This window comes from Telopea speciosissima, chromosome 6, assembly GCF_018873765.1.
Source record: "Telopea speciosissima isolate NSW1024214 ecotype Mountain lineage chromosome 6, Tspe_v1, whole genome shotgun sequence".
In the NCBI taxonomy this organism is placed as follows: Eukaryota; Viridiplantae; Streptophyta; class Magnoliopsida; order Proteales; family Proteaceae; genus Telopea; species Telopea speciosissima.
In genome coordinates this window covers 35,976,677-35,997,586 of record NC_057921.1, presented here as the reverse complement: position 1 = coordinate 35,997,586, position 20,910 = coordinate 35,976,677, and the positions used below count along the sequence as shown (strand labels likewise).

At 40.6% G+C, this 20,910-nt stretch overlaps 1 protein-coding gene across 1 annotated transcript; it reads left to right on the top strand.

Moving 5' to 3' along the window:
• The first annotated feature begins 9,349 nt into the window (after positions 1–9,349).
• On the top strand, positions 9,350–10,428 carry LOC122665681 (nudix hydrolase 17, mitochondrial-like). Its single transcript, XM_043861830.1, has 4 exons — positions 9,350–9,364; positions 9,466–9,549; positions 9,667–9,720; positions 9,848–10,428. Exons 1-4 carry the CDS (start codon positions 9,350–9,352, stop codon positions 10,025–10,027), a joined length of 333 nt encoding a protein of 110 aa, XP_043717765.1. The 3' UTR covers positions 10,028–10,428.
• The last annotated feature ends 10,482 nt before the right edge of the window (positions 10,429–20,910 follow it).

The window sequence follows — 20,910 nt, the reverse complement described above, 5'->3', positions numbered from 1 at the left end:
TGAAAGAGTGTATACCCCACCTACCCCATTCCGAAATAGGTTGGTTAGCAAGAAGTCTCCTTCTGTGAAGAAAGTACTTGATGTTTTTAAACAAGTTCAGGTGAACATTCCGTTATTGGATGCTATAGCCCAGGTTCTTGCTTATGCTAAAGTCCTCAAAGACTTATGTACCCAAAAGCAGACCACTAATGTGCCCAAAAAGGCATTCTTAGTTGCTAACATTAGTTCCCTCATCGCACAGCCAGTAGCATCCAAACATAAGGACTCAGGTAGCCCCACCATATTTTACACTATAGGCAACACCACGATTGATCATGCCTTATTGGACCTTGGTGCAAGTGTGAACCTATTATCTTTTCATGTCTACCAATAATTGGGATTGGGAGAGTCCCACTAAAATCACTCTTCAGCTTGCAGACGGGTCAGTAAAAGTTCCTAAGGGGGTAGTTAAGGTTGTCCAGCTTAAGGTTGGGAAATTTATATTCCCTGTGCATTTCACTGTCTTAGATACCCAACCTACTACAAACTTCAAGGACCAAATCCCTATTATCTTGGGTAGACCTTTCCTTGCTACCAGTAATGCTTTAATCAATTGCATAAATGGTCTTATGAAATTATCTTTTGGCGATACTTCTGTGGATTTTAATGTATTTAGGTTGGTCAAGAAGCCTGATTTAGATGAAGAGGTACATATGCTTCAGGGATTCCCCGATGATGTTGAGACTTTCTTTGAGATTGATTTTGATTTGGGATTTCAAGAATATATGAAGGAATTGGAGGGTGTTGATGATACCACCTTATCTAAAGTCTAGAGCATCCAACCACCATTGGAGCCCCTTGGACCCCTATCCACCTCCATTCCTAAACCCTCCATCATTGAGCCCCCCACATTAGAGTTGAAACTGTTGCTCTCTAATCTCAAGTATGCCTTCCTAGGACATGATCACACTCTCTCTGTAATTATTGCTTCTGATTTGACTTCTATTCAGGAAGAAGAGTTGATCAAGCTTCTAAAAGAACATAAAGCAGCCATAGGTTGGACCATGTCAGACATCAAAGGTATTAGTCCCTCCATTGTTCAACATCATATTCATCTGATGGAGAGTTCCAAGCCTTCTAGGAAACCTCGAAGAATGACTAGTCCTGTGATGAAAGAGTAAATTAAGAAAGAGACCCTAAGGTGCTTAGATCATGGCATAATTTATCCTATTTCTGATAGCCAATGGGTGAGTCCTGTGCAGGTGGTGCCTAAGAAAGGAGGAGTCACTGTAGTTGAGAATACAAATAATGAACTGATTCCAACCCGTATCCAAACGGGATAGAGAGTGTGCATTGACTATAGGAAGCTGAATGCGGTAAGTTAGAAGGATCACTTCCCCTTGCCTTTCATTGATCAAATGTTAGAGTGACTAGCTGGCCATAAATATTATTATTTTCTTGAGGGATATGCAGGCTATAATCAAATCCCTATTGCTCTAGAGGACCAACATAAGATCACATTCACATGCCCTTATAGAACTTTTGCTTACCGGCGTATGCCTTTTGGGCTTTGCAATGCTCCTGTTACATTCCAAAGGTGCATGATGAGTATTTTTTCTAATATGGTAGAGCACTTCCTAGAGGTGTTTATAGATGATTTTTCTGTTCACGCTCTACTTTTTCTAATTGCATGTACCATCTTTATTTAGTTCTCAAAAGGTACATAGAAAAAAACTTGGTCTTGAATTGGGAGAAGTGTCAGTTCATGGTGAAGCAAGACATAGTTCTTGGTCACATTGTGTCCAAAGAAGGGATTCAGGTTGATAGATCTAAGGTATACCTTATTATCAATTTACCATCACCCAAGAGTGTGAAGGATATTAGATCTTTTCTAGGTCATGTTGGCTTCTATAGAAGATTCATCAAGGACTTTAGCAGGATAGCCAGACCTCTAACTACCTTGTTGGCAAAGGACCGCCCATTTGAGTTCTCCCCTGTGTGTCATAAGAGTTTTGAGCAATGGAAAAGAGAGTTGACCTTAGCACCCATTATTCAAGCTCCAAAATTGACAGTGTGATGCCTCTGATTTTGCTATAGGGGTTGTTCTTGTGCAAAGAATCAATAAATGCCCCATATCATTTATTATGCAAGTAGGACTCTAGATGATGCACAGCTTAATTACACCACTACTAAAAAAGAATTTTTAGCTGTTGTATTTGCATTATAGAAGTTCAGGCCCTACTTGATAGGCTCACATGTGATTGTGTATGATGAGCACATTTATGTGTGAAATCTTAGGGTATAAAGCATGCATTTTATCACATTGAACAGAGTTACTTGGGTGTTTTCCTGTACTTTTCAAGTTTTTGGCTATTTTATGCTATTTTAGGCTATCAGGGCCTGCATTTTTGAATCTACACAAAAAATCACCATATTTCTTTCCATGGTTGTAAAGAGAACTAAATTTTGAGCAAGATGGACGTGACAAAATTCAAGTATGCGTTCGTTTAGGCCTCCATGCAAGCGATTATTCTTTTCAGGCTAGGAAAGAATAATGGGCCACATATGAGCTGGAATGCAAGCCCAAGTCTGTCTGCCACTTCCCAAGGGTACATTTGACATTAAAGGAGGTGTTTCTAATTAAGTACTAAGATTTACAGCAAGTACAGGACCCTTTCTACGATTTCCAAAACTTAAAGAGAGAGAAGAGATGCCATCCACACATGGGGGACCCAAAAGCTTCCATATTTTTGAAGACCCAACCCTCCACGTTTTCTCTAGGGAGCACACATGCTCCATGATTTTGTGAAGGACAACAATGGGATTTATTTAATTGTTGAGTGGAATCCTAGTCATTACTCTCTCTCCTCCAACTTTGCAAGGGTATTTATGGAATTTGACTATGGATAGATATCTTGTGGAGAACATTCTCTCATCCTTGGAAGGTTGAAAGGTCAAAGATTGGAGATGCCTTGATCATATTACTTGGAGAAGACTCCTTCAAAGAAAATGAAGTACAAGAATTAAATTAAAAAGTCTACTTTTTAGAAAATAGCAGGTTTAGGGAGCTAAGCTTTGTGTATCTCTTACTTTCTATTTTTCTCTTTTTTCTTTGGATTCAAGTAATGTAAAGGAAGAAGGAGAAGAGAATCAAATATTTTTTTGGGAGGATTCTCTCCAACCCTCCACAGTTTTAGAAGGAGAGAGCCTCCCAAAACCGTGGAGCCCTCTCCCTCTCCTCTCTTCTTCTCCTCCTCCTATAAATAGCCCAAGTGTTTTGGGTTGTAGAAGGTGAATTCTAGTTCAGTTTTAGTTCAGATTTTAATGAAAGTTTCTTCTTCTTCTACTTCTAATTTGCGATTATGTAGTTTCTAATTTGATTGATGTCAAGCCCTGCCCCCTGATTGGCTGGAATCTGACTGAAGTGTAGAAACCCCTGGCCTGGCCACCAGGATCACTATGGGGCATCACTCCACTCAATGAGATCAATGAAAATGCTCTGAACAGGTTTCCCTATATACCTGTTAGAAGATGGATAGCAGACCCCTGCACTTGCACAGCTCACAGATTGATGTATGACTTGGATCCCAGGTAATCTCTCTCCTCCCTAAAGTGGTGGGACCCACCTCTAAAAAATCATGTAAAAACCCATGGTGGGCATGTGGGGACAATACCCTAACCCAGGGTCAAACCCCTATGCAATGCACCTTTGAATTCATGTTGCTGGAATTCACTGGGCCATGGCACTGGGCGATGTGGCAACGCTCAGAAACATCGCCCAGTGGCTATTTTTGCACATTTTTAATTATTAAAAATGTGGGGACCACCCCACTTGGCCATGGACGCTCTCCAGTGATAGAGGGGACTTTAAGGGACCACCTTATATCCCTGGTTCACTGTGGACCCCACCAGTGTACCCAGAACTGAACTGAATCAATTCAAAAATGGATTTTTAAAAGAGGCTTCAGAAGGCAAACAGGCCTCAGTAGAGGCTAAGCTGATAAATAGGAGGCCTTGGGCTCATTTTAGAGCCCTTGGCAAATCTGAATCTGAAAGAGAGAAGAAAGGAAAGAAGAGAGAGAAAAGAGAGGAAGGGAACGAAGAAGGAAGGAAGGGGGAAGGAAGGAGACCAGCTGCAGCCATTCCAGCCTACAACCGAACCTCCCTCGGCCATTTTCAGGTATAAAATATGCCCTCAATCTTGTTGCCTCCATCTCTTCTCTATTTTTGTGATGTTTTGGTTCCTGGGCAGCCCAAATAAGCTAGGGTTTGCCCAGTCTTAGTCCAGACCAGCCATGCAAACCTAGTGCATGGTGAATCTGAGATTTTTTTTGAAAAAGAAAATTTTGATATGCTGCTGCCTTGGCCGAAATCTGGCTGTGCATGGTTACACTGCCTAGATCCCCTTCTGGTTGATGGATTGAAGCCCAGACTGCGAGCCAGGGCTACAGAGACCAAACCCTAGGTGGTTCCAGCCCTGAAACCCTATTGAACATGCATATACAACCTTGCATGTGGCTGAATCCAAGATTTCAGGTTTGATAAAACCCTGTGCAATATTAATCTGGGTTTCTTGGGCAGCCACAGTCAGCCTGACTGGAACCCTGATGATGAAATCGATTGGACCATGATATAGACCATTGCAAGGGCTACCCAGATCCCCAAACATGCAGAGGATCAAGTGTTGGCCCAGCCCTGTAGGTCCACCTTAGAAACTCATCCCAAGGTCAATTCTATAGGCACTGGGCGATGCATTGGGCGATCTATAATTTTCTGATGGCCTTGATCCCTAGACACTGTGGGATGTGGGAAATGACAAAAATGACCTTCCCCCACATCTATCCATATGTGAAAATTGGTTGGAACCCTAAGTGGGCCCCATGGGTGATTGTGCACTGGTGTGATTGGTTTTACTACACTGTCCTGAGTTAGACAGCAGTATGTTGTGATGTAAAATATATTATGGACTAAATCTAACTTAGAGGCAAGTGTGGGCACTCTAAATGACCAAATTGCCCCTGTGCCCTAGGCATTGGCCCATGCACCAAGACATGACCTAAGACCCAGTGTAAGGCCCGGTGTTCCAAATGAGACCAACTAAACCCTGGGTCAACCCAGTAAGTTAGGGAAACCCTAGGGCACCAATGTAGGGCCAATAATTGAATAAAACACTGTTTGATTTTTATGTTTAGGACTTGATCCTGTGCTCGAGGACAACAATCAGACAACAGCTTGAATTGAATCTGTGACTGAGTACCTAGAGCCAAGTACTGGTGAGTGAATGATACTATCGTATGTGCAAATGTAATTATGATCTGATGCTGGCTATTAATAATTGAATCTTGTCTGTTATGCTATTTACATACTTATAATCAAAGTTACTCAAATCAGTACATAATGACTGTTGTCGATCAACACTGTGAAATGAATATGATGATTGTGATTGTTAGAATAGATGGCGTACTCGGCTTGGAAATGAGGCCTGCGGTAGCCCGTACTATGAATGCGGTTGACACTGCTTGACTCATACTATACCATATAGATATGGGGCTAGAGTTTCATCACCCGTGCTACAAACCCTTGCCAGTAGGGGTTAAGGTGCTGGATTCCTGGGAGGCAATTATCAGGGAATGAATAGGATCGGAACACCGAGAAGTGCAATTATCAGAACATCGAAAGGTGCATATATCGAAACACTGAAAGGGGCATAGATTCAGAACACCTATATGGTGCATGTGGGAAGAAACGGTTGCTTACCAGGATAATCACAGAGGGCTGGTCGGGCTGACCTAGGAAGGGATGTTGGATCGCAGGAAGAGGTAACCAAGCCTACACCAGGGATACATGCATTGGGATTGTAGTAGCACAGACCTGACTTACTTGTAATGATAGGTGGCTAATAATAAAACTGGACTTGCATATCATGTAGATCATATGAATCTGTGGATTGTGGTTGCATATGCATGCATGATGGATGTTATTTGCTCACAAGCTCGGTGGGGCTCACAGTCTGTTATATGTTGCTCTCTTCTTAGATGATCCTACAGGTGGATGCCGCTGTGGCATGGCGGGCTATTTCAAGGAGGAGAGTTTTGGTGGTTATGACGATGTTGGTGTGGACCCCGACGGAGGTCATACCGATTCTGCGTACTTTCTCGATGGTCGTGGATGAAGACCTTTGAGGAGTGCTTCTAATGTTTTGTGCTGGGAACTCCTTTTTGTTTTGTTAGGAGGTTCCCTGTTTTGACCGTGGACCGATTTTTGTTGTTTTCTTTCTTTCTTTCTTTTGGGGTTGGGTGCCCTAACCCTGTATATAATCATGTATGTAGTACCATGCTTATCAGCTTATATTTTCTTTTGTTGTGGGTTGTGGGTGCTGGGAAATGTACCAAACAAGTTTCTATATGTATATATTATCACCATTTCCCATATCGCTATGCTTCCGTTTATTTTTGATAAATTGTAGATGTCCTGCATTACTCTGATCTTACTTATGATTAAGATGTGGATTTTGGTTCATAAATGTAAGTACTGCTTCTAGATCCGTGGGATTTGGCGGATTGCGGTCGTGCAATTCGGGTCACCTACCCAATCCTCCTAAGGGGGTGGTTTGGGGTGTGACAATTGATGAGTTTAATTCAATGGTTGTAATAAGTTTATGCAAGTTTTAATTTCAATTATTATCTTCAATATGGTTGTAATCTCTTAATTCTAGTTCTAGATTTAAAGCTTTCTAGTCTAAGTTTCTAATTCTTGTGAGAAAATTTAGAGAGTCGGAAGAGAAAGCCATGCAAGGTTCATTCAAGTTTTTCAAGCTTCATCAACTACATCTATTCAATGTCTAATCAATTCATGCAATCACAAGTTTGGTAGAAGGGAGTATTAGTTCTTATTTTTATTTTTATTTTCTTCTTCTTAACCTCTTAATTCTTCCATTACTTTTATTTTTATCTCACTCTCATTCCCTATATTCCTTCCATTCTAGTAGGACTTTAATTTTCCACTCTTTTTATTTTTATTCTCATTCTCTGCCTCTCTAATTCTTCCATGCTTATGGAATTTTATTATTTATTTAATATCATCATCATGCATTATGTTAAGCTTTTGATTTAATTTATTTTATTTTATTTTTTTTCAGATTTGGTAGGAGCATCTCAAGTGTGGTAGAGAGAAGCAAGCAATTTTAGTTCAGTTCAAGCACCTTTGATTTTACTTCTTTGACCCTTTAGATTTATTTTCCTTTGTTTTTGTGTGGTTGTGGTGTGTGGCTATGGTTATTTAATCTTTCAATCCACGTTAGTTTTGATAGGTTAGATGGATGTGTGTTAGGACGCCAATTCAATTCGTTAGATGCATAATTTCGTTAGATGGATGTGTGTTTGGACGTAGATGCTTATGAGTTAGAATTCGTTAGTTTAATTATCGGTAGTTTAATCCAACACTTTAATCGACCCGTAACTACGATTGACCCGTATGCTTGCGGTATTTATTTCTTGCAAACAATCACCACCCTTCCCCTCCAACATCCTGGCATCCGAATCACCTTCCAAACTCCTTGTTGATTGTCACCAGAGAGAGAATCAACATCACTTACCACCACTCCCCACCACATACTTCCTCTTCCACCGAAAGCTACTCTGTTTTTATTTGAATTCGAATCACTTAAATTCAAAATACTTGATAAATTAACAATCTTATCCTATAAAACTCAACTCCAATAATTTATATTGTATGCCCCAAAAAAAAAAAAACTAGACTCTAGTAGTTGAATGCTCCTTGCTCGGATCTTGACTGGGTCCGTGTCTCCCAAGCTTTATACTATTAAGGAACTCTGCAATGGTCTTACTACCTTCTTTATTGACTAAATTTTGAGTTTGTGGGATATTTCTTGCAATCAATATTAATAAAATTATCAGTTAACAATCATTTAATAAATACAGATGACAAAACCATAAATTGTATATCAATTTACCTTGTTGAGATGAAGAAGCATTAAGACTCGCTAAAGAAGAGTGATTCCCTTGTAGTGTTGACTCATCGTGACTACTATAGGCAGCAAGTACCTATCACATAAATATAGATAACAAAGGGTTATTCTCAAAGTAAATAATAGTTAAAAATAAAAAAGGGTGTACCATCATTGAAAGATAAATTGCCATTAGATTTTTGGGGAATCTAGAAATTGAAGAGCCTTGTGCATGTCAATATATCAAAATCACACACAAAGTATGATAGCTACAATGATGCTAACACCTAGTCACCCACAAGTACAAAATTTTGAGGAAATAATGAAATAATAGAGAATAACAATGGAGAATGTAATCGACTAGGAAAGATAAAAGTTAGATGTTCATCCTTCAGTTGCTTAAGGAAACGACCAATTTTAACAACTTCCCAACTGAAACATCAATCTCTAGCCCCAAAGAACCATACTGTTTGCTGGAACCCAACTAGACCAGTAGAAAGTCCACCACCCACACGGTCACAAATTAGATTGAAAATCCAAACCCTCCATCCATAGATGGGTCCTTCCAAATTTGGTTGCCGAAATAAAAAAAGCCATACAGAGCCTAGAAAGGAACAAGGAAATAGAGAAGTACAACAAAGCAAATGGACCAACAACATCACTATCCTGCTATCACTGATGTCAACTGCTACAGAAACAAATGCAGTCAATTAACATGCATCAACTGGCAAGATCTTTAATTGACACATTTTATTGAATAGTTTCCATTTTAGCAACTGGAATGATAGAAATCAGTAATTAATCCATGGAATTTCAGCTTGAACTGTATATGTGTGTTTTTTTTTTTTTTTTGAGAGAGAGAGTTTGTGTGTGTTTTTTTTTTAGAGAGAGAGAGAGAAATTAAATAATGGAGAAACACAAGAAACGAAGATCTACAAAGGCAAAAGGAAAGAAGAAAAAAGAGTTGAAATAACCAGAAAATCATATATAAGATGAATGTAGATTTTACAAAGAACAGTTAAGAATATTTAGAGCAACCCTAACTTTACAACTCTTTTGAATGTATGATTGAGGTATTATATGAACTCTATTGAAAGGGATTTTCATAGTTCTAGATTGAAAATAAGATATTTGGAGCCATATCTTTGTGAAAATGATTGCCCTTAAAAACTCCTCTGTGAATCATGCATGTACTGCATGCAGCAATAAAAAAATACGTATATAACATTACAATGTAAATTTTCTCAAAACAAATGAGGGCAAAGAAGTATTTATACAAGAAGTTGCTCCTGTGATTTTAGATCAGAAGAAGATCACAAGCAAGTCAAGGAATGACATAGCCGCAAGAAAAGAGATTGACGATGTTGATGTTGTAATAGAGGCTTCAACAGACCCAACAATGCCATGTTGTTCCCTAAGGTACCAAATTCTTCCTCTAATTACAAGAAAAACCAGAGCTTGAATTGAACTTTCTGGAACAATTTTGCTTATGATATCATCTCTATGTATCAATTCATCAGGGAGGTTGGGAATTAGATAAGTCAATTGAAGAGGCAGCTTTGAGAGAGACAGAGGAAGAAGCTGGTGTAAGAGGCAAAGTTCAGGTCAGTTTAAAGTTCTTTTAGAAAATTTAATCGTTTTTAGTTTCCTTGATTTGTAGATTTTGGTTCATTAATTTGGGGGCATCTGGAATTGAAGTTTGTAACTTAAATTTCTTGCAGAATAAACTGGGTGAATGGGGGGTTTCAGGAGACAAAGATATAACACAATCAACTTGAGCAATGGTCTAAGAAGAACCATTGACAAAGGAAATGGGTAAGTATAGTTTAATGAACCTCAGATTTGCATCAAGGGAAAATAAAGTTAAAATGTAATTCTTGGTGGTTTGATTTTTAATTATAGGTGATTGTGGCTGAGGCTAGAGAACTGTGTCAACATTGGTGGATGAAAGAAGCACTAGACAGACTGGTTAGACGCTTGATGCAATTACAAGAGGATGACATAGTAAGATCACCAAGTTGTTCTTTGAGTGAGAAAGAGACAGCTACTGAGGAAGAGGTAGCACCTTGTGTTGTATTCTAAGAGAAGGATATAGAGAATGAAGGGGTTTCTTTAGATCATTACTTCACTGCCTCTTGGAAGAACAACCCAGCTCAATTCCTATGTAGGTAATGAAGATGTAACTCTCCTAGGAGCCAGAGCAGAGATTGGGTGCTGTTCAACAACAATTGATCAAGAAAGATAGAGAAAGACTTGGAAATGAAGATGTAACTCATGGGTTGACCTCTTTGATTCAAGTACAATTGTTGTTGGCACCTTCTTGTCATTTCCAATTTCTGTGCAGGTTAGAAAGTTTCAAAATTTGCCTTTCTTTAACTCTTTCTGATTTCTGGGAAACCCCAACTAAACTGCGAGTTGTATATAAAGATCAATCAGGTCCACTTTTTTTATCTAATAAAATGTTGAATTTTCCATTACATGAATTTTGTAACTTGCACAGGTTTAATCATGAAATGATGATCAGAAATGGATGGGTAACAATTCACCAACCGAAGCCTCTGTTTTTCTTGATAGGAACCGACCATATCATCCTAGAACTGCATAGTGGACACAGATCTTTCCTTTTTCATATTTTCTATAGATATTTTTTTTTCTCTTAAAAGTCAATACCCAAAATTGAATTTTTTAGATTTTTTTTTGGTAGATAGAAGGCTATCCATTTATGCGTGCCCACACCAAGCAAAGGAAAACAAAATACATAAAATTGATAGAGAACATGATAAACGCAAGGTATGGATATACGGTATCCAAAACCAAGGAGTGGAAATTTACCCAATCTCACATGCCATTGACTGGGTCATCCAACCTAGGGGTTGGGTCACAACCACTTCTCTAGATAACATGCTGTAGACACAGCTAATTTTAAGCGCATGCACATACGTGCCAATAGAAGAGGCCCTATACATGCCGAACAGGCCCATGCATCCTAACACACTGCTACAACCTACTTTCAAACAGACTTTCTAGATCAACAAAGATCTACTAGATCAACGAGTGGAGCTTCGATTGACAGCAAGAAGACCACCAAAATCGTTGCCACAACCTACTTTCTAACAGATCTGCAAGGATCTACTGGATCGGTGAGTGAATCTTCGTATCGCAATAGGAGAGGGTTGGTGAAGATTGAACGACGTCTGGATAATGAATGTCTTACAAGGATAGAATACAAATGTAAATAATGGTAACCACCTATACAAGGAAAATATTTGAGAGGATTGATTGATTACTCAATCAATATATACAAGGTAAGATGATTGGTGAGATTGATACAAGATAAGGTGGTTGGTGAGTTGATTCGAATTCAAAAACAATAATCCAAACATGGAGAGCTATGACCGTTTGGAGCAGACTGTGCATAGTGTATCAACATACACCCCTCAAGCTGAAGGTGGCGGTTCCCATATCTTTAGCTTGTCGCGAAGAAAGATAAACCGTGCACTAGATGGGTATTGGTCCTTGCTAGAGATGAATTGGACCTAGAGAGCTTTCGTGGCCACCTTACCGAGCACGAAATGGAAGTTAATTTCCACGTGTTTCTTGTGGGCGTGAAACACAGGATTGGCCGATAAATACGTGGCTCCAATATTGTCACAACATAAAATTGGCGGTTTGTGGAGAGGTATGCCTAGTTCACCAAAAAGAGAGGTCAACCACTTGAGTTCTACAGATGCATCAGCTAGGGCTTTGTATTCAGCCTTTGTGGAAGACCGGGCCACTGTTTTTTGTTTCTTTAAAATCCAAGAGATGATATTTGGGCGAAGAAAAACAGCATATCCCCCAGTAGATTTTCAATCATCATCACTTCCTACCCAATCGGCATCTGTAAATACTTGTAGGGCAATGTTGGTGGATCGAGTAATAAATATGCCATGAGATTGGGTGTGCTTGAGGTAGCGCAAAATGTGCTTGACATGTGTCCAATGTTGATCTATAGGGGCATGCATAAATTGATAGGCTTGGTTCACAGAATAAGCAACATCTAGTCTAGTCAAAGTTATGTACTAAAGAGCCCCCACAATTGATAGGTACCGGGTCGGATCTTTCATAGGTTCACCCCTGTAACCGATAGACGTGTAGTGGTAGCCATGGGTATCAAAATGGGTTTGCAATCCGCCATTCCTGCTTGTTGAAGGAGATCTTTTATGTTGTGGGATTGGGAGAGAAGTGTTCCCCCTGTAGTATGAACTACCTCGACTCCCAAGAAGAAGTGCAAGGGTCCAAAATATTTAATGGAGAAGGATGTTCCCAGCTATTGGATCAAAGTGGTTACATGATCCACATAAATCAACACATAGGTAGTAACAGCTCCGTGGCAATAAATAAAAAGTGAGGGGTCTATTGAAGAGAGACGAGTGAACCATGCCCGAGGTGCCTGTTTGAGGCCATACAGGGACTTGTGTAGGCAACAAACATAATTTGTGTGAGCTTTGTTTTCAAACCCAGGTGGCTGGGACATAAAAACTTCTTCATTAAGGATGCCATGCAAGAATGCATTTTGGACATCGAGTTGGCGGTCCAGTCATGAGATAAAGCTAAAGATAGCATTGTGCGTATAGTAGTGGGCTTCACCACAGGGCTAAATGTTTCTGTGTAGTCCAGGCCCTGTAACTAGTGAAATCCTTTGGCCACTAGGCGGGCCTTGTGTCATTCCAGTGTGCCATCGGCCTTCCTTTTGACTTTGTATATCCACTTGCAACCAACAATGTTACCATGGGGGTGGGAGAACTAGTGTCCAAGTGTGATTATGCAAAAGCGCATTGAATTCAGTGGTCATGGCACTACGCCATTCGGATGCCTTGTTTGCTTGTGTAAAGTAAGTGGGTTCAGGTAAGAGAGGTTAAGAGGTGGTGTTGAGGGCAGTGGGAGGGTGGTGGCAAAGGGTAATAGGATGAGTGCAGGTAGGGGTCATTGGTGGATCGGCTATGGTTGGAAGTACAACTGAGGTTGATGGAGCGGTAATGTTGAGGGTGCGGATGTGGTGGATGGATCGGCTATGGTGGATGGGGGCTGGTAAAGGGAATGGAGGAGTGTGTTTTAGGTGGTAGAGTGGAGTCGGAGGAGGTTGAGGGAGATAGTGGTGCGGGTGATGGTGAAGGAGAGTGTAATAGTGTGGGTAATGGTGCAGGTGATGGTGAAGGAGAGGGTAATGGGGTGGGTAGGAGGGGAGAATATGGATTGTTGGGAGGTGATGGGGGGTGGGGAGTGGTGGATTTGGTGGAAGAGGGGGGGATGTGGTACTGTATTTGGTTAAGCAGCCCATGGTATAGTTGGTAATGGTAGTGTTGGAGGAGAACCGACAATTGATTGAGAGCGAAATGGAAAACTGGATTTGTCAAAACGGACATGGTGGACTATGCGAAGCTTGTTAGATTGGAGATCAAGACATGGATAAGTCGTATGGGAATTACTGTACCCAAGGAAAACACAAAGGGAGGAGCGAAACTCCAATTTATGTTAATTGTATGGTCGCAGAAAAGGAAAGCAAGAACACCTGAATATTTTCAAAAATTTGTAATCCAAGTCCTTTTTGTAGACCAATTCAAATGGAGTTTGATTAGAGATAATTCGGGATGACATTCGATTTATAAGGAAAATGGCCATTTCAAAAGCAAAATCCCAAAAGTGGTAGGGAACTGACCCATGAGCAAGAAGTGTAAATCCAGTTTCAACAATATGACGATGTCGTCTTTCAATCGACCCTTGTTGCTCATGGGTATGGGGACATGCAACTCTGTGTTGAATTCCATGTGGTTCAAAGAAACGGGTTAAGGATCTAAATTCGCCACCTCAATCCGTTTGGACGGCTTTAATAGGTCTAAAGAATTGTTTCTCCACTAGGGCTTTGAATTTAATGAAAGTGGCCAGAACACCGGATTTCCTAGCCAAGGGATAGAACCAAATGTATTTGCTGTAGTCATCCACAAATATCACAAAATAGCGGTTGCCAGAAAAGGAAAAGTTTGGGGTAGGACCCCACACATCACTAAAGACTGATTCCAAGGGAAAACTGCTCCTTGAAGATGTTTCAGAAAGAGATAAACGGCGGGCCTTACCAAGTTGGCAGGCATTACAAAAATTATTGGATTTATTTTGAAAGATGGGTAAATTATTGGTCTTGATGACAGAACACACAATTTGTTCTGTTGGATGTCCCAGGCGATGATGCCAACTGGATATAGAAGTACGTTCAGCCATGAGTGTAGAGGATGGAGGGGCGGTGGAAAGGGTGTAGAGGCCGCCCTTACTCGGTCCGCTCAGAAGTGTAGTCCTGGTAGTCCAATCCTTAACAAAAAAATTAGAAGGATCAAATTCAAAAAAGACGTTATTATCTGAAGCATATTTTTGAACAGACAATAATGACTTTTTGAAAGATGGCACATATAAAATATTAGATAATGAAAATGAACGGGAAGGAGTAGAAATTGAGGAGTGGCCTGTGTGGGAAATGGGAAGGATCTTACCATTACCACCTGTACCTGTGAGTTTCCAGAATACGGACCATAGGATGCTAGTTGTTGTAGATCAGGGGTCACATGGTGGGACGCCCCAGTATTAGGAAACCAGGTGGAGGGTGTGGGAGAAAATGGTGCGCCGTAGGGGGTGGCATGGGACGATGGGAGGGTGAAGCATGGGAGTGCGTAAAATAAGCTAATGGTGGGGTTGGGTAGGGTGAAGGGTTGGTACCATTATTTGGGTTCCCAGTTCTATAAAAACATCGGTCAACAGTGTGATTAGTCCGATGACAATAACTATTATAGAAACGACCATAATGGCCACCACCACATTCGCCCCGACCACGACCAAGGCCCCGATTGCCCCTGCTGCGACCACCTTGGGTGGAAGATGAAGAGGGCGTAGTAGAAGAGGATCCCTTCTGAGCCATATTGGCAAAAGGTGTTGGCTCAAAAGTGGGCTCGGTCAGGTTGAGTTGCTTCAGTGAATGTTTGACAATAAATTCATGGCTAACAAGTAAGCCTTGGAGATCATTGTAAGGGATAGGTTCAGGCCGTCCCATGAGAGTGGGAACCAGATCCTGAAATTTCGATCGTAGACCTCTGATACCATATCAGAATAATAATCCAGCCTATGCTCCATTGTGGGGATAGTGTTTTATTTATAATGAATGTCTTACAAGGATAGAACACAAATGTAAAGAATGGTAACCATCTATACAAGGAAACCTATACAAGGAAAATATTGACAGGATTGATTGATTACTCAATCAATATATACAAGGTAAGATGGTTGGTGAGTTGATTCAAATTCAAAAATAATAATCCAAACATGGAGAGTTGTGACCGTTTGGAGCTGAATGTGCATAGTGCATGTTGATAATTGGGAGCTCCTTGGTGTTGTCCATATAGAGCCCATAAACTAAAACATAAAATTGGAGCATAGAAAACGTGATCGATTGCTGACAATGGCAAAAAAACCTAATCAACCATAGAACGGGGAGCTTCAAGGGAGGGGAAGGGGGAGGGCAGAAAGTATTGGCCGTGACAGCCACGGTGGGAATAGAGCGAAAGGGGTACGGGCACAGATGGAGGTGGAGCTAGACAGAAAGGGGGCCAGTACAGAGGGCGGTGGAGCAGGGTGTAAGGGGGGAGAGGTGAAGCAATGTGGAAGGTAGGGCGGTGATGTTCCACGAAAAGGGGGATGCTTTTCCAGGTAGGTTTGTTGTCTTCGTCATTGGCATCATCTCCGTAGCAGTTCCAAGGATCATGGAAGATGAAGAAGCGGAGGAGGAGATGGGGAGTATGGATTACAAACACTAACGATGGAGAAACCTAACACATACAGTAGCGAAAAAAAAAAAAACCCTAACAAGCATAGCGGCAGAAAAAGAAAACCCTAGCCAGTTTCGGTTAAGGCAAAAAAAAAACCCTAACAAGCATAGCGGCAGAAAAAGAAAACCCTAGCCAGTTTCAGTTAATGCAACCGAAATCCTCAAAGCATTCCGAAGAGAATGTCGATTAAATGTGGGTTAGGTTAGAAGTCAGAGAGAAAAGGGATACAATGGGTTTTGTGAGATTTTTAGAAGAAAAGTAGAAGGAAAGAGAAAAGGGTTAAACGACCATGGGTTGGGTTTGGGATTTCGATATCTCTAAATGGAGAATGGAGGAGGTGGATTGCTTGAGGTCGATGGTCAATGGAGATTGGAATAAAAAAGGGTTTTGGGAGGTGTGGTCATGGAGGTGAAAGAGAGAAGAGATGAGAGAGACTCTATTATGGAAGACTTTACAAACCCCATTTGGGTTCGCTACTTAATGATGGGCAGTGGGAACAACATTGAATTGAACCAGTAGCCACAAGATGTAATCATGTACTGTACAATTCATGGAAAAGCAATTGAGCCAAAAATATTCATTAACCAGTAGCTTGTCATTGCCCTATCACAATCTTTTTGTGCACCTTTTCCTTTGTTTCAATAAACTATACCAGGGTCATCAATTTATCTTTAAAAAAAAAACAATTCAGGGTCACCGATTATAAGTTGAAGCCTTCAACGTACATAACCTTTCTTTTAAAAATTTCCGATAGAAGGTTTCTTAACTGATTATTATGCTTCATAATACAAATTTCTAGACTTAAAAGTAGGAAATCTACCTTGGATGATTCACAAGCCACAACCCAAAGTCATCAATAATTTGGTTTGGTGTTGGGTCCACTTTCATTAATAATTGTTAACCAAATCATCTAATAAATTATGATCATTCAAATCATCTAGAGTCGTGATTTCTTTGGGCTTTGGTCTTTCTGGCAGTGTTTTAATTAAAAATGAAAGATGGAATGATAGCTAAAATCCAAATCTAATCAAACTAAACTTCCAAAGTGAGCTCTGTTTGGGTCATGAATCATGGATTTTGACAAATTAAATGCTAGTTCATAGTCCACAAGAGACAGAACCAGACCTTAAATTTAATTTGTTTGGTGGGATATCATACTTTTATTAACTGCGGTTTTGATTTTGTAGTTACAGGATTCTCTGTTGCTGTAGTCTTAAATACCGTAGTAATAAGTATCTCATAGTACTGCGATTTTTAACTACGATTTTGTTTCCACAGTTATAGTATCCTCTATTGTTGCGGTTAAATACCGTAGTAGTAAATATCTCATATTACTGCGATTTATAACTGTGGTTTTGCTTCTACAGTTAGAGGATCCTCTGTTAGTGCAGTTTTGAAAACCTCAGTAATACAGATTCCATATTACTGCGATTAGTAACTGTACTTTTGTTTTCACAGTTATAAAGGCATTTGTTATTGTAGATTATAAATACCACAGCAATAAGTATTCCATATTACTGTGCATGAAGAAACCACAATTGTAGGACATTTATAGTTGCGTTGCGGTTTTTTAGCTAACTATGTGTAGCTACAAGTGTATTTTGTTGTAGTCAATCGTGAGCTGCGAAACCGACGACCACCTTTGACAACTATAGATGCGCTAATCTCTCTAATCCGTGTCTTATGACCTAAAAATCCACCGAATTGCCACTAGGGGGTAAGGGATGAAGTTCAGGGCTCGGACAGTGAAGCTCTGACATTCGGATGGGGCTGAGCTTGTGGTAACAGGAATCAAGAACCCTATTTGCCTCCTCCCTAGCGCTTGCAATGCCCAATATAAATCCTAACGAACAAATGCTTTAATCTACCAATAATGAAAGACTATACATACCTAAAGAACACTGCTTGCTTTGGATTTCCAAGGAGTTGATTGTCTAAATAAATTGATTGGGAACAATGCAACGGGCTTGCGGCACCCTATTTCAATCTTTTATCATGGACAGATTTAAGATCTGATTTTATTCTACTTAAATCCATTAGACCCACAAAATATTTAGGGTTTTTGTTAACCCTCATGGATACTACACTCAACCTTTATTTGGGGTTCATCAGTGCATCCGCGATCATCTAATTAGACTTCTCTTCATGCCATACAATACTCTATTTTTGGGTATTTATTTCTTACATCGATACTTGAAATTAACTTGGATCTGACCATCAGATCTTAATGAGATTTTAGGGCATTGCTTCCCTATTGTGAGAGGCCCCTCGACTTGTATTTGGTGTTCCTCTGTATTAGAGTATAATTTGTTTTCTCAACTCATTGATTCTCCAATGGAAGTCTATATAACAATTACAATAGATGAGAGAGCTCACTAGAATATAAAGAGAGAAAGATTGTAATACAAAGTTTCCATGTAGGAAGGATTTCAGAAATCTCTAGCAATCTTGGACAAGAATCCATATCACATGTGATGAAAAAGAGAGAGAGAGTGTATCTGTTACACCCATACCCAAAATACACCCTAGTAACCGGGGTCAAATTGAACTTTTACTGACGAGTGTTGCCACGATGCCCATGGTCAACATCTGTGACCTCAGACTGTAACAGTCAAGAGGGAAGGCTCGAACACAAGGGTTGTATTCACACCTTGATGGGCGATTGGACCACACCATGAAGTAAGCCTTGAAACCTAAATTTTGGTAGGCATATCCCCTTTGAAGTCATGGAAGTATGGGTCAAAACCCAGCCACTTTCTTTGTATTTTAGCCCTTACAGCAATAACGGAGTCACGAATGAACTCACAAGACTGGTTCTGTTCGTGGATCCGTCCGTGCTCTTTCTTGCTTTTTAATTGTTTTTTTTTATGGGATCCATATCCCTGTGTTTTGAACACAATGATTAAGCCCTTGGACAAGATAGACCCCCACCCTTACCTTCTCTTAATTTGTTAGGCCATGAAAGTGGGCCCAAAAGACTTAATTAAAACAAATAGTGGTTCTCTTTTATTGGACTAAGCCAAACAAGCCCTAGACTAAAATACATTTTAGGACCTTAGGTTAAATCAAACATATCCTAACTAGTTGGACCTAAAGGGGCTTGGAACCTTAGCCAAACTGGCCCTAAGGCCCAACTTGAATTAAAAGGATTTCCTAACTTTAAAGGACCTAGGCAAATAGGCCCTAAGGCCCATTTCGTTTTATAAAGGCTCAAGGATTCCCATTTCATTCCCATCCAAGCCAAACCATGGAGGAGAAGAAGAGGAAAGGATGAGGAATGAGAGGGGAACGAAGAAAAAGGAAGGGGAAGCAAGAGAAGAGGCCTTGCTGTCCTACCTCCTCCCTCTTGCTGTCCGGACAAGGATAGAAGAAAAGAAGAAAAAGGGCGGAAGAAGAGAGTGGAAAGATGATCTTTAAGGCTGGTTGAAGATCCACCTGCTACACTGTCCTCCTTCACCATTCTTAGGTTTTAAATAGGTTTTATTAAGGATGGGTTAACCTAGGGTTCCATTTGGGACTCAAGGAGGAGCTCAGTTCGTGATGAGGTTCCATTAATCAGAACCTATCCCTAATATTAGCTCCACTCAGCCCATTTTCAACCATTGTTGTTGTTCTATGGTTTCCCAAACCCTAAACCCTATACTTGGACCTAAGGAGTTGAATCCTTGTGTGACCTTGGACCCATGAGTTGGGACTAGGTTCTAGTGACCCTAGAGAGGCTTATGACTCCCCTCTCTGACCTTGAGGCCCATGTGACCTCCAGGTTCCAAGATGGAGAGGAAAATCCTTAAAAATCTCGGAAAGAACCTCAACGGATGCACGAACGGATCCAATGTCGTGGTTCCATCTGTAAATCTGTCTCGTGCATTTTGGTGATTGATTAAGAAATACTTCAGGCTTTTGTGATTATTGAAGATCTCACTCTTTTCACCATAGAGATAATGTCGCCATATCTTCAACGCAAAGACTACTGCAGCCATCTCTAGGTCATGAGTGGAGTAGTTCTTTTCGTATTCTTTCAGTTGCCTTGAGACATACGTTACCACTTTACCTCTCTGCATTAACACGCCACCCAAATCCTGTTCGGGATGCGTCGGTGTATACCACCATTCCTCCAATGCCATCTGGAATGGTCAAGACTGGCGCCATCACCAATCAATTCCTTAACTCTTGGAAACTTTTCTCGCAAGCATCGTTCCACTCAAACTTCACACCTTTCTTTGTCAATTTTGTCATGGGCGTCGAGATGTGAAATTCTCAATAAATTGGCAGTAGTATCCGGCTAGTCCCAAAAAGCTTTGAATCTCAGTGGCATTCTTTGGAGTCTCCCACTCAAGAACCGCCTTCACCTTGTCTGGGTCTACTTTGATGCCATCTTCGTTGATGATGTGTCCCAAGAATCCAATCTGATGGAGCCAAAATTTGCACTTGCTGAACTTGGTGTACAGCTGGTGCTCCCATAATCGTTGCAACACGAAGGTAAGGTATCGAGCATGCTGCTCTTCACCCTTAGAATACACCAAGATGTCGTCGATGAACACAATGACGAACTTGTCCAACACATCATGAAATACTCCATTCATCATGTCCATGAATGCTGCCGGGGTGTTGGTTACCCCGAACGATAGTGCTAAGAATTCATAATGTCTGTACCAAGTTCTAAACGCTATTTTATGAATATCACCACTCTTAATCTTCAATTGGTGGTATCTGAACCTAAGATCAATCTTGAAGAAAACTCTTGCTCCCTGCAGTTGATCAAATAGGTCATCGATGCGTGGCAACGGGTATCGATTCTTAATTCTCAGTTTATTCAATTCTCGATGGTCGATGCACAGACACATGCTACCATCCTTCTTCTTTTCGAATAGCACAGGTGCCCCCCCAAGGAGATATGCTAGGTCATATGATACCTTTCTTTAGCAAGTCTTGTAGTTGGACCTGCAGTTCTTTCAACTCTATAGGTGCCATTCTGTATGGTGCCTTGGATATCGGTGTCGCACCAGGAGTTAGATCGTTTGCAAACTCTATCTCTCGATCAGGTGGTAGCTGGGTCAGATCTTCTAGAAAAACTTCGAGAAATTCTCTAACGACGTCAAGCTCCTTTGAAGGCTTTAT

What these genes read in the sequence shown, in the direction of transcription:
- LOC122665681 (XM_043861830.1), top strand. An exon ending in GTGTAAGAGGCAAAGTTCAG is followed by an intron (nt 9,550 to 9,666) that starts GTCAGTTTAAAG and finishes AATTTCTTGCAG; the next exon opens with AATAAACTGGGTGAATGGGG. An exon ending in AAGATATAACACAATCAACT is followed by an intron (nt 9,721 to 9,847) that starts TGAGCAATGGTC and finishes TTTTAATTATAG; the next exon opens with GTGATTGTGGCTGAGGCTAG.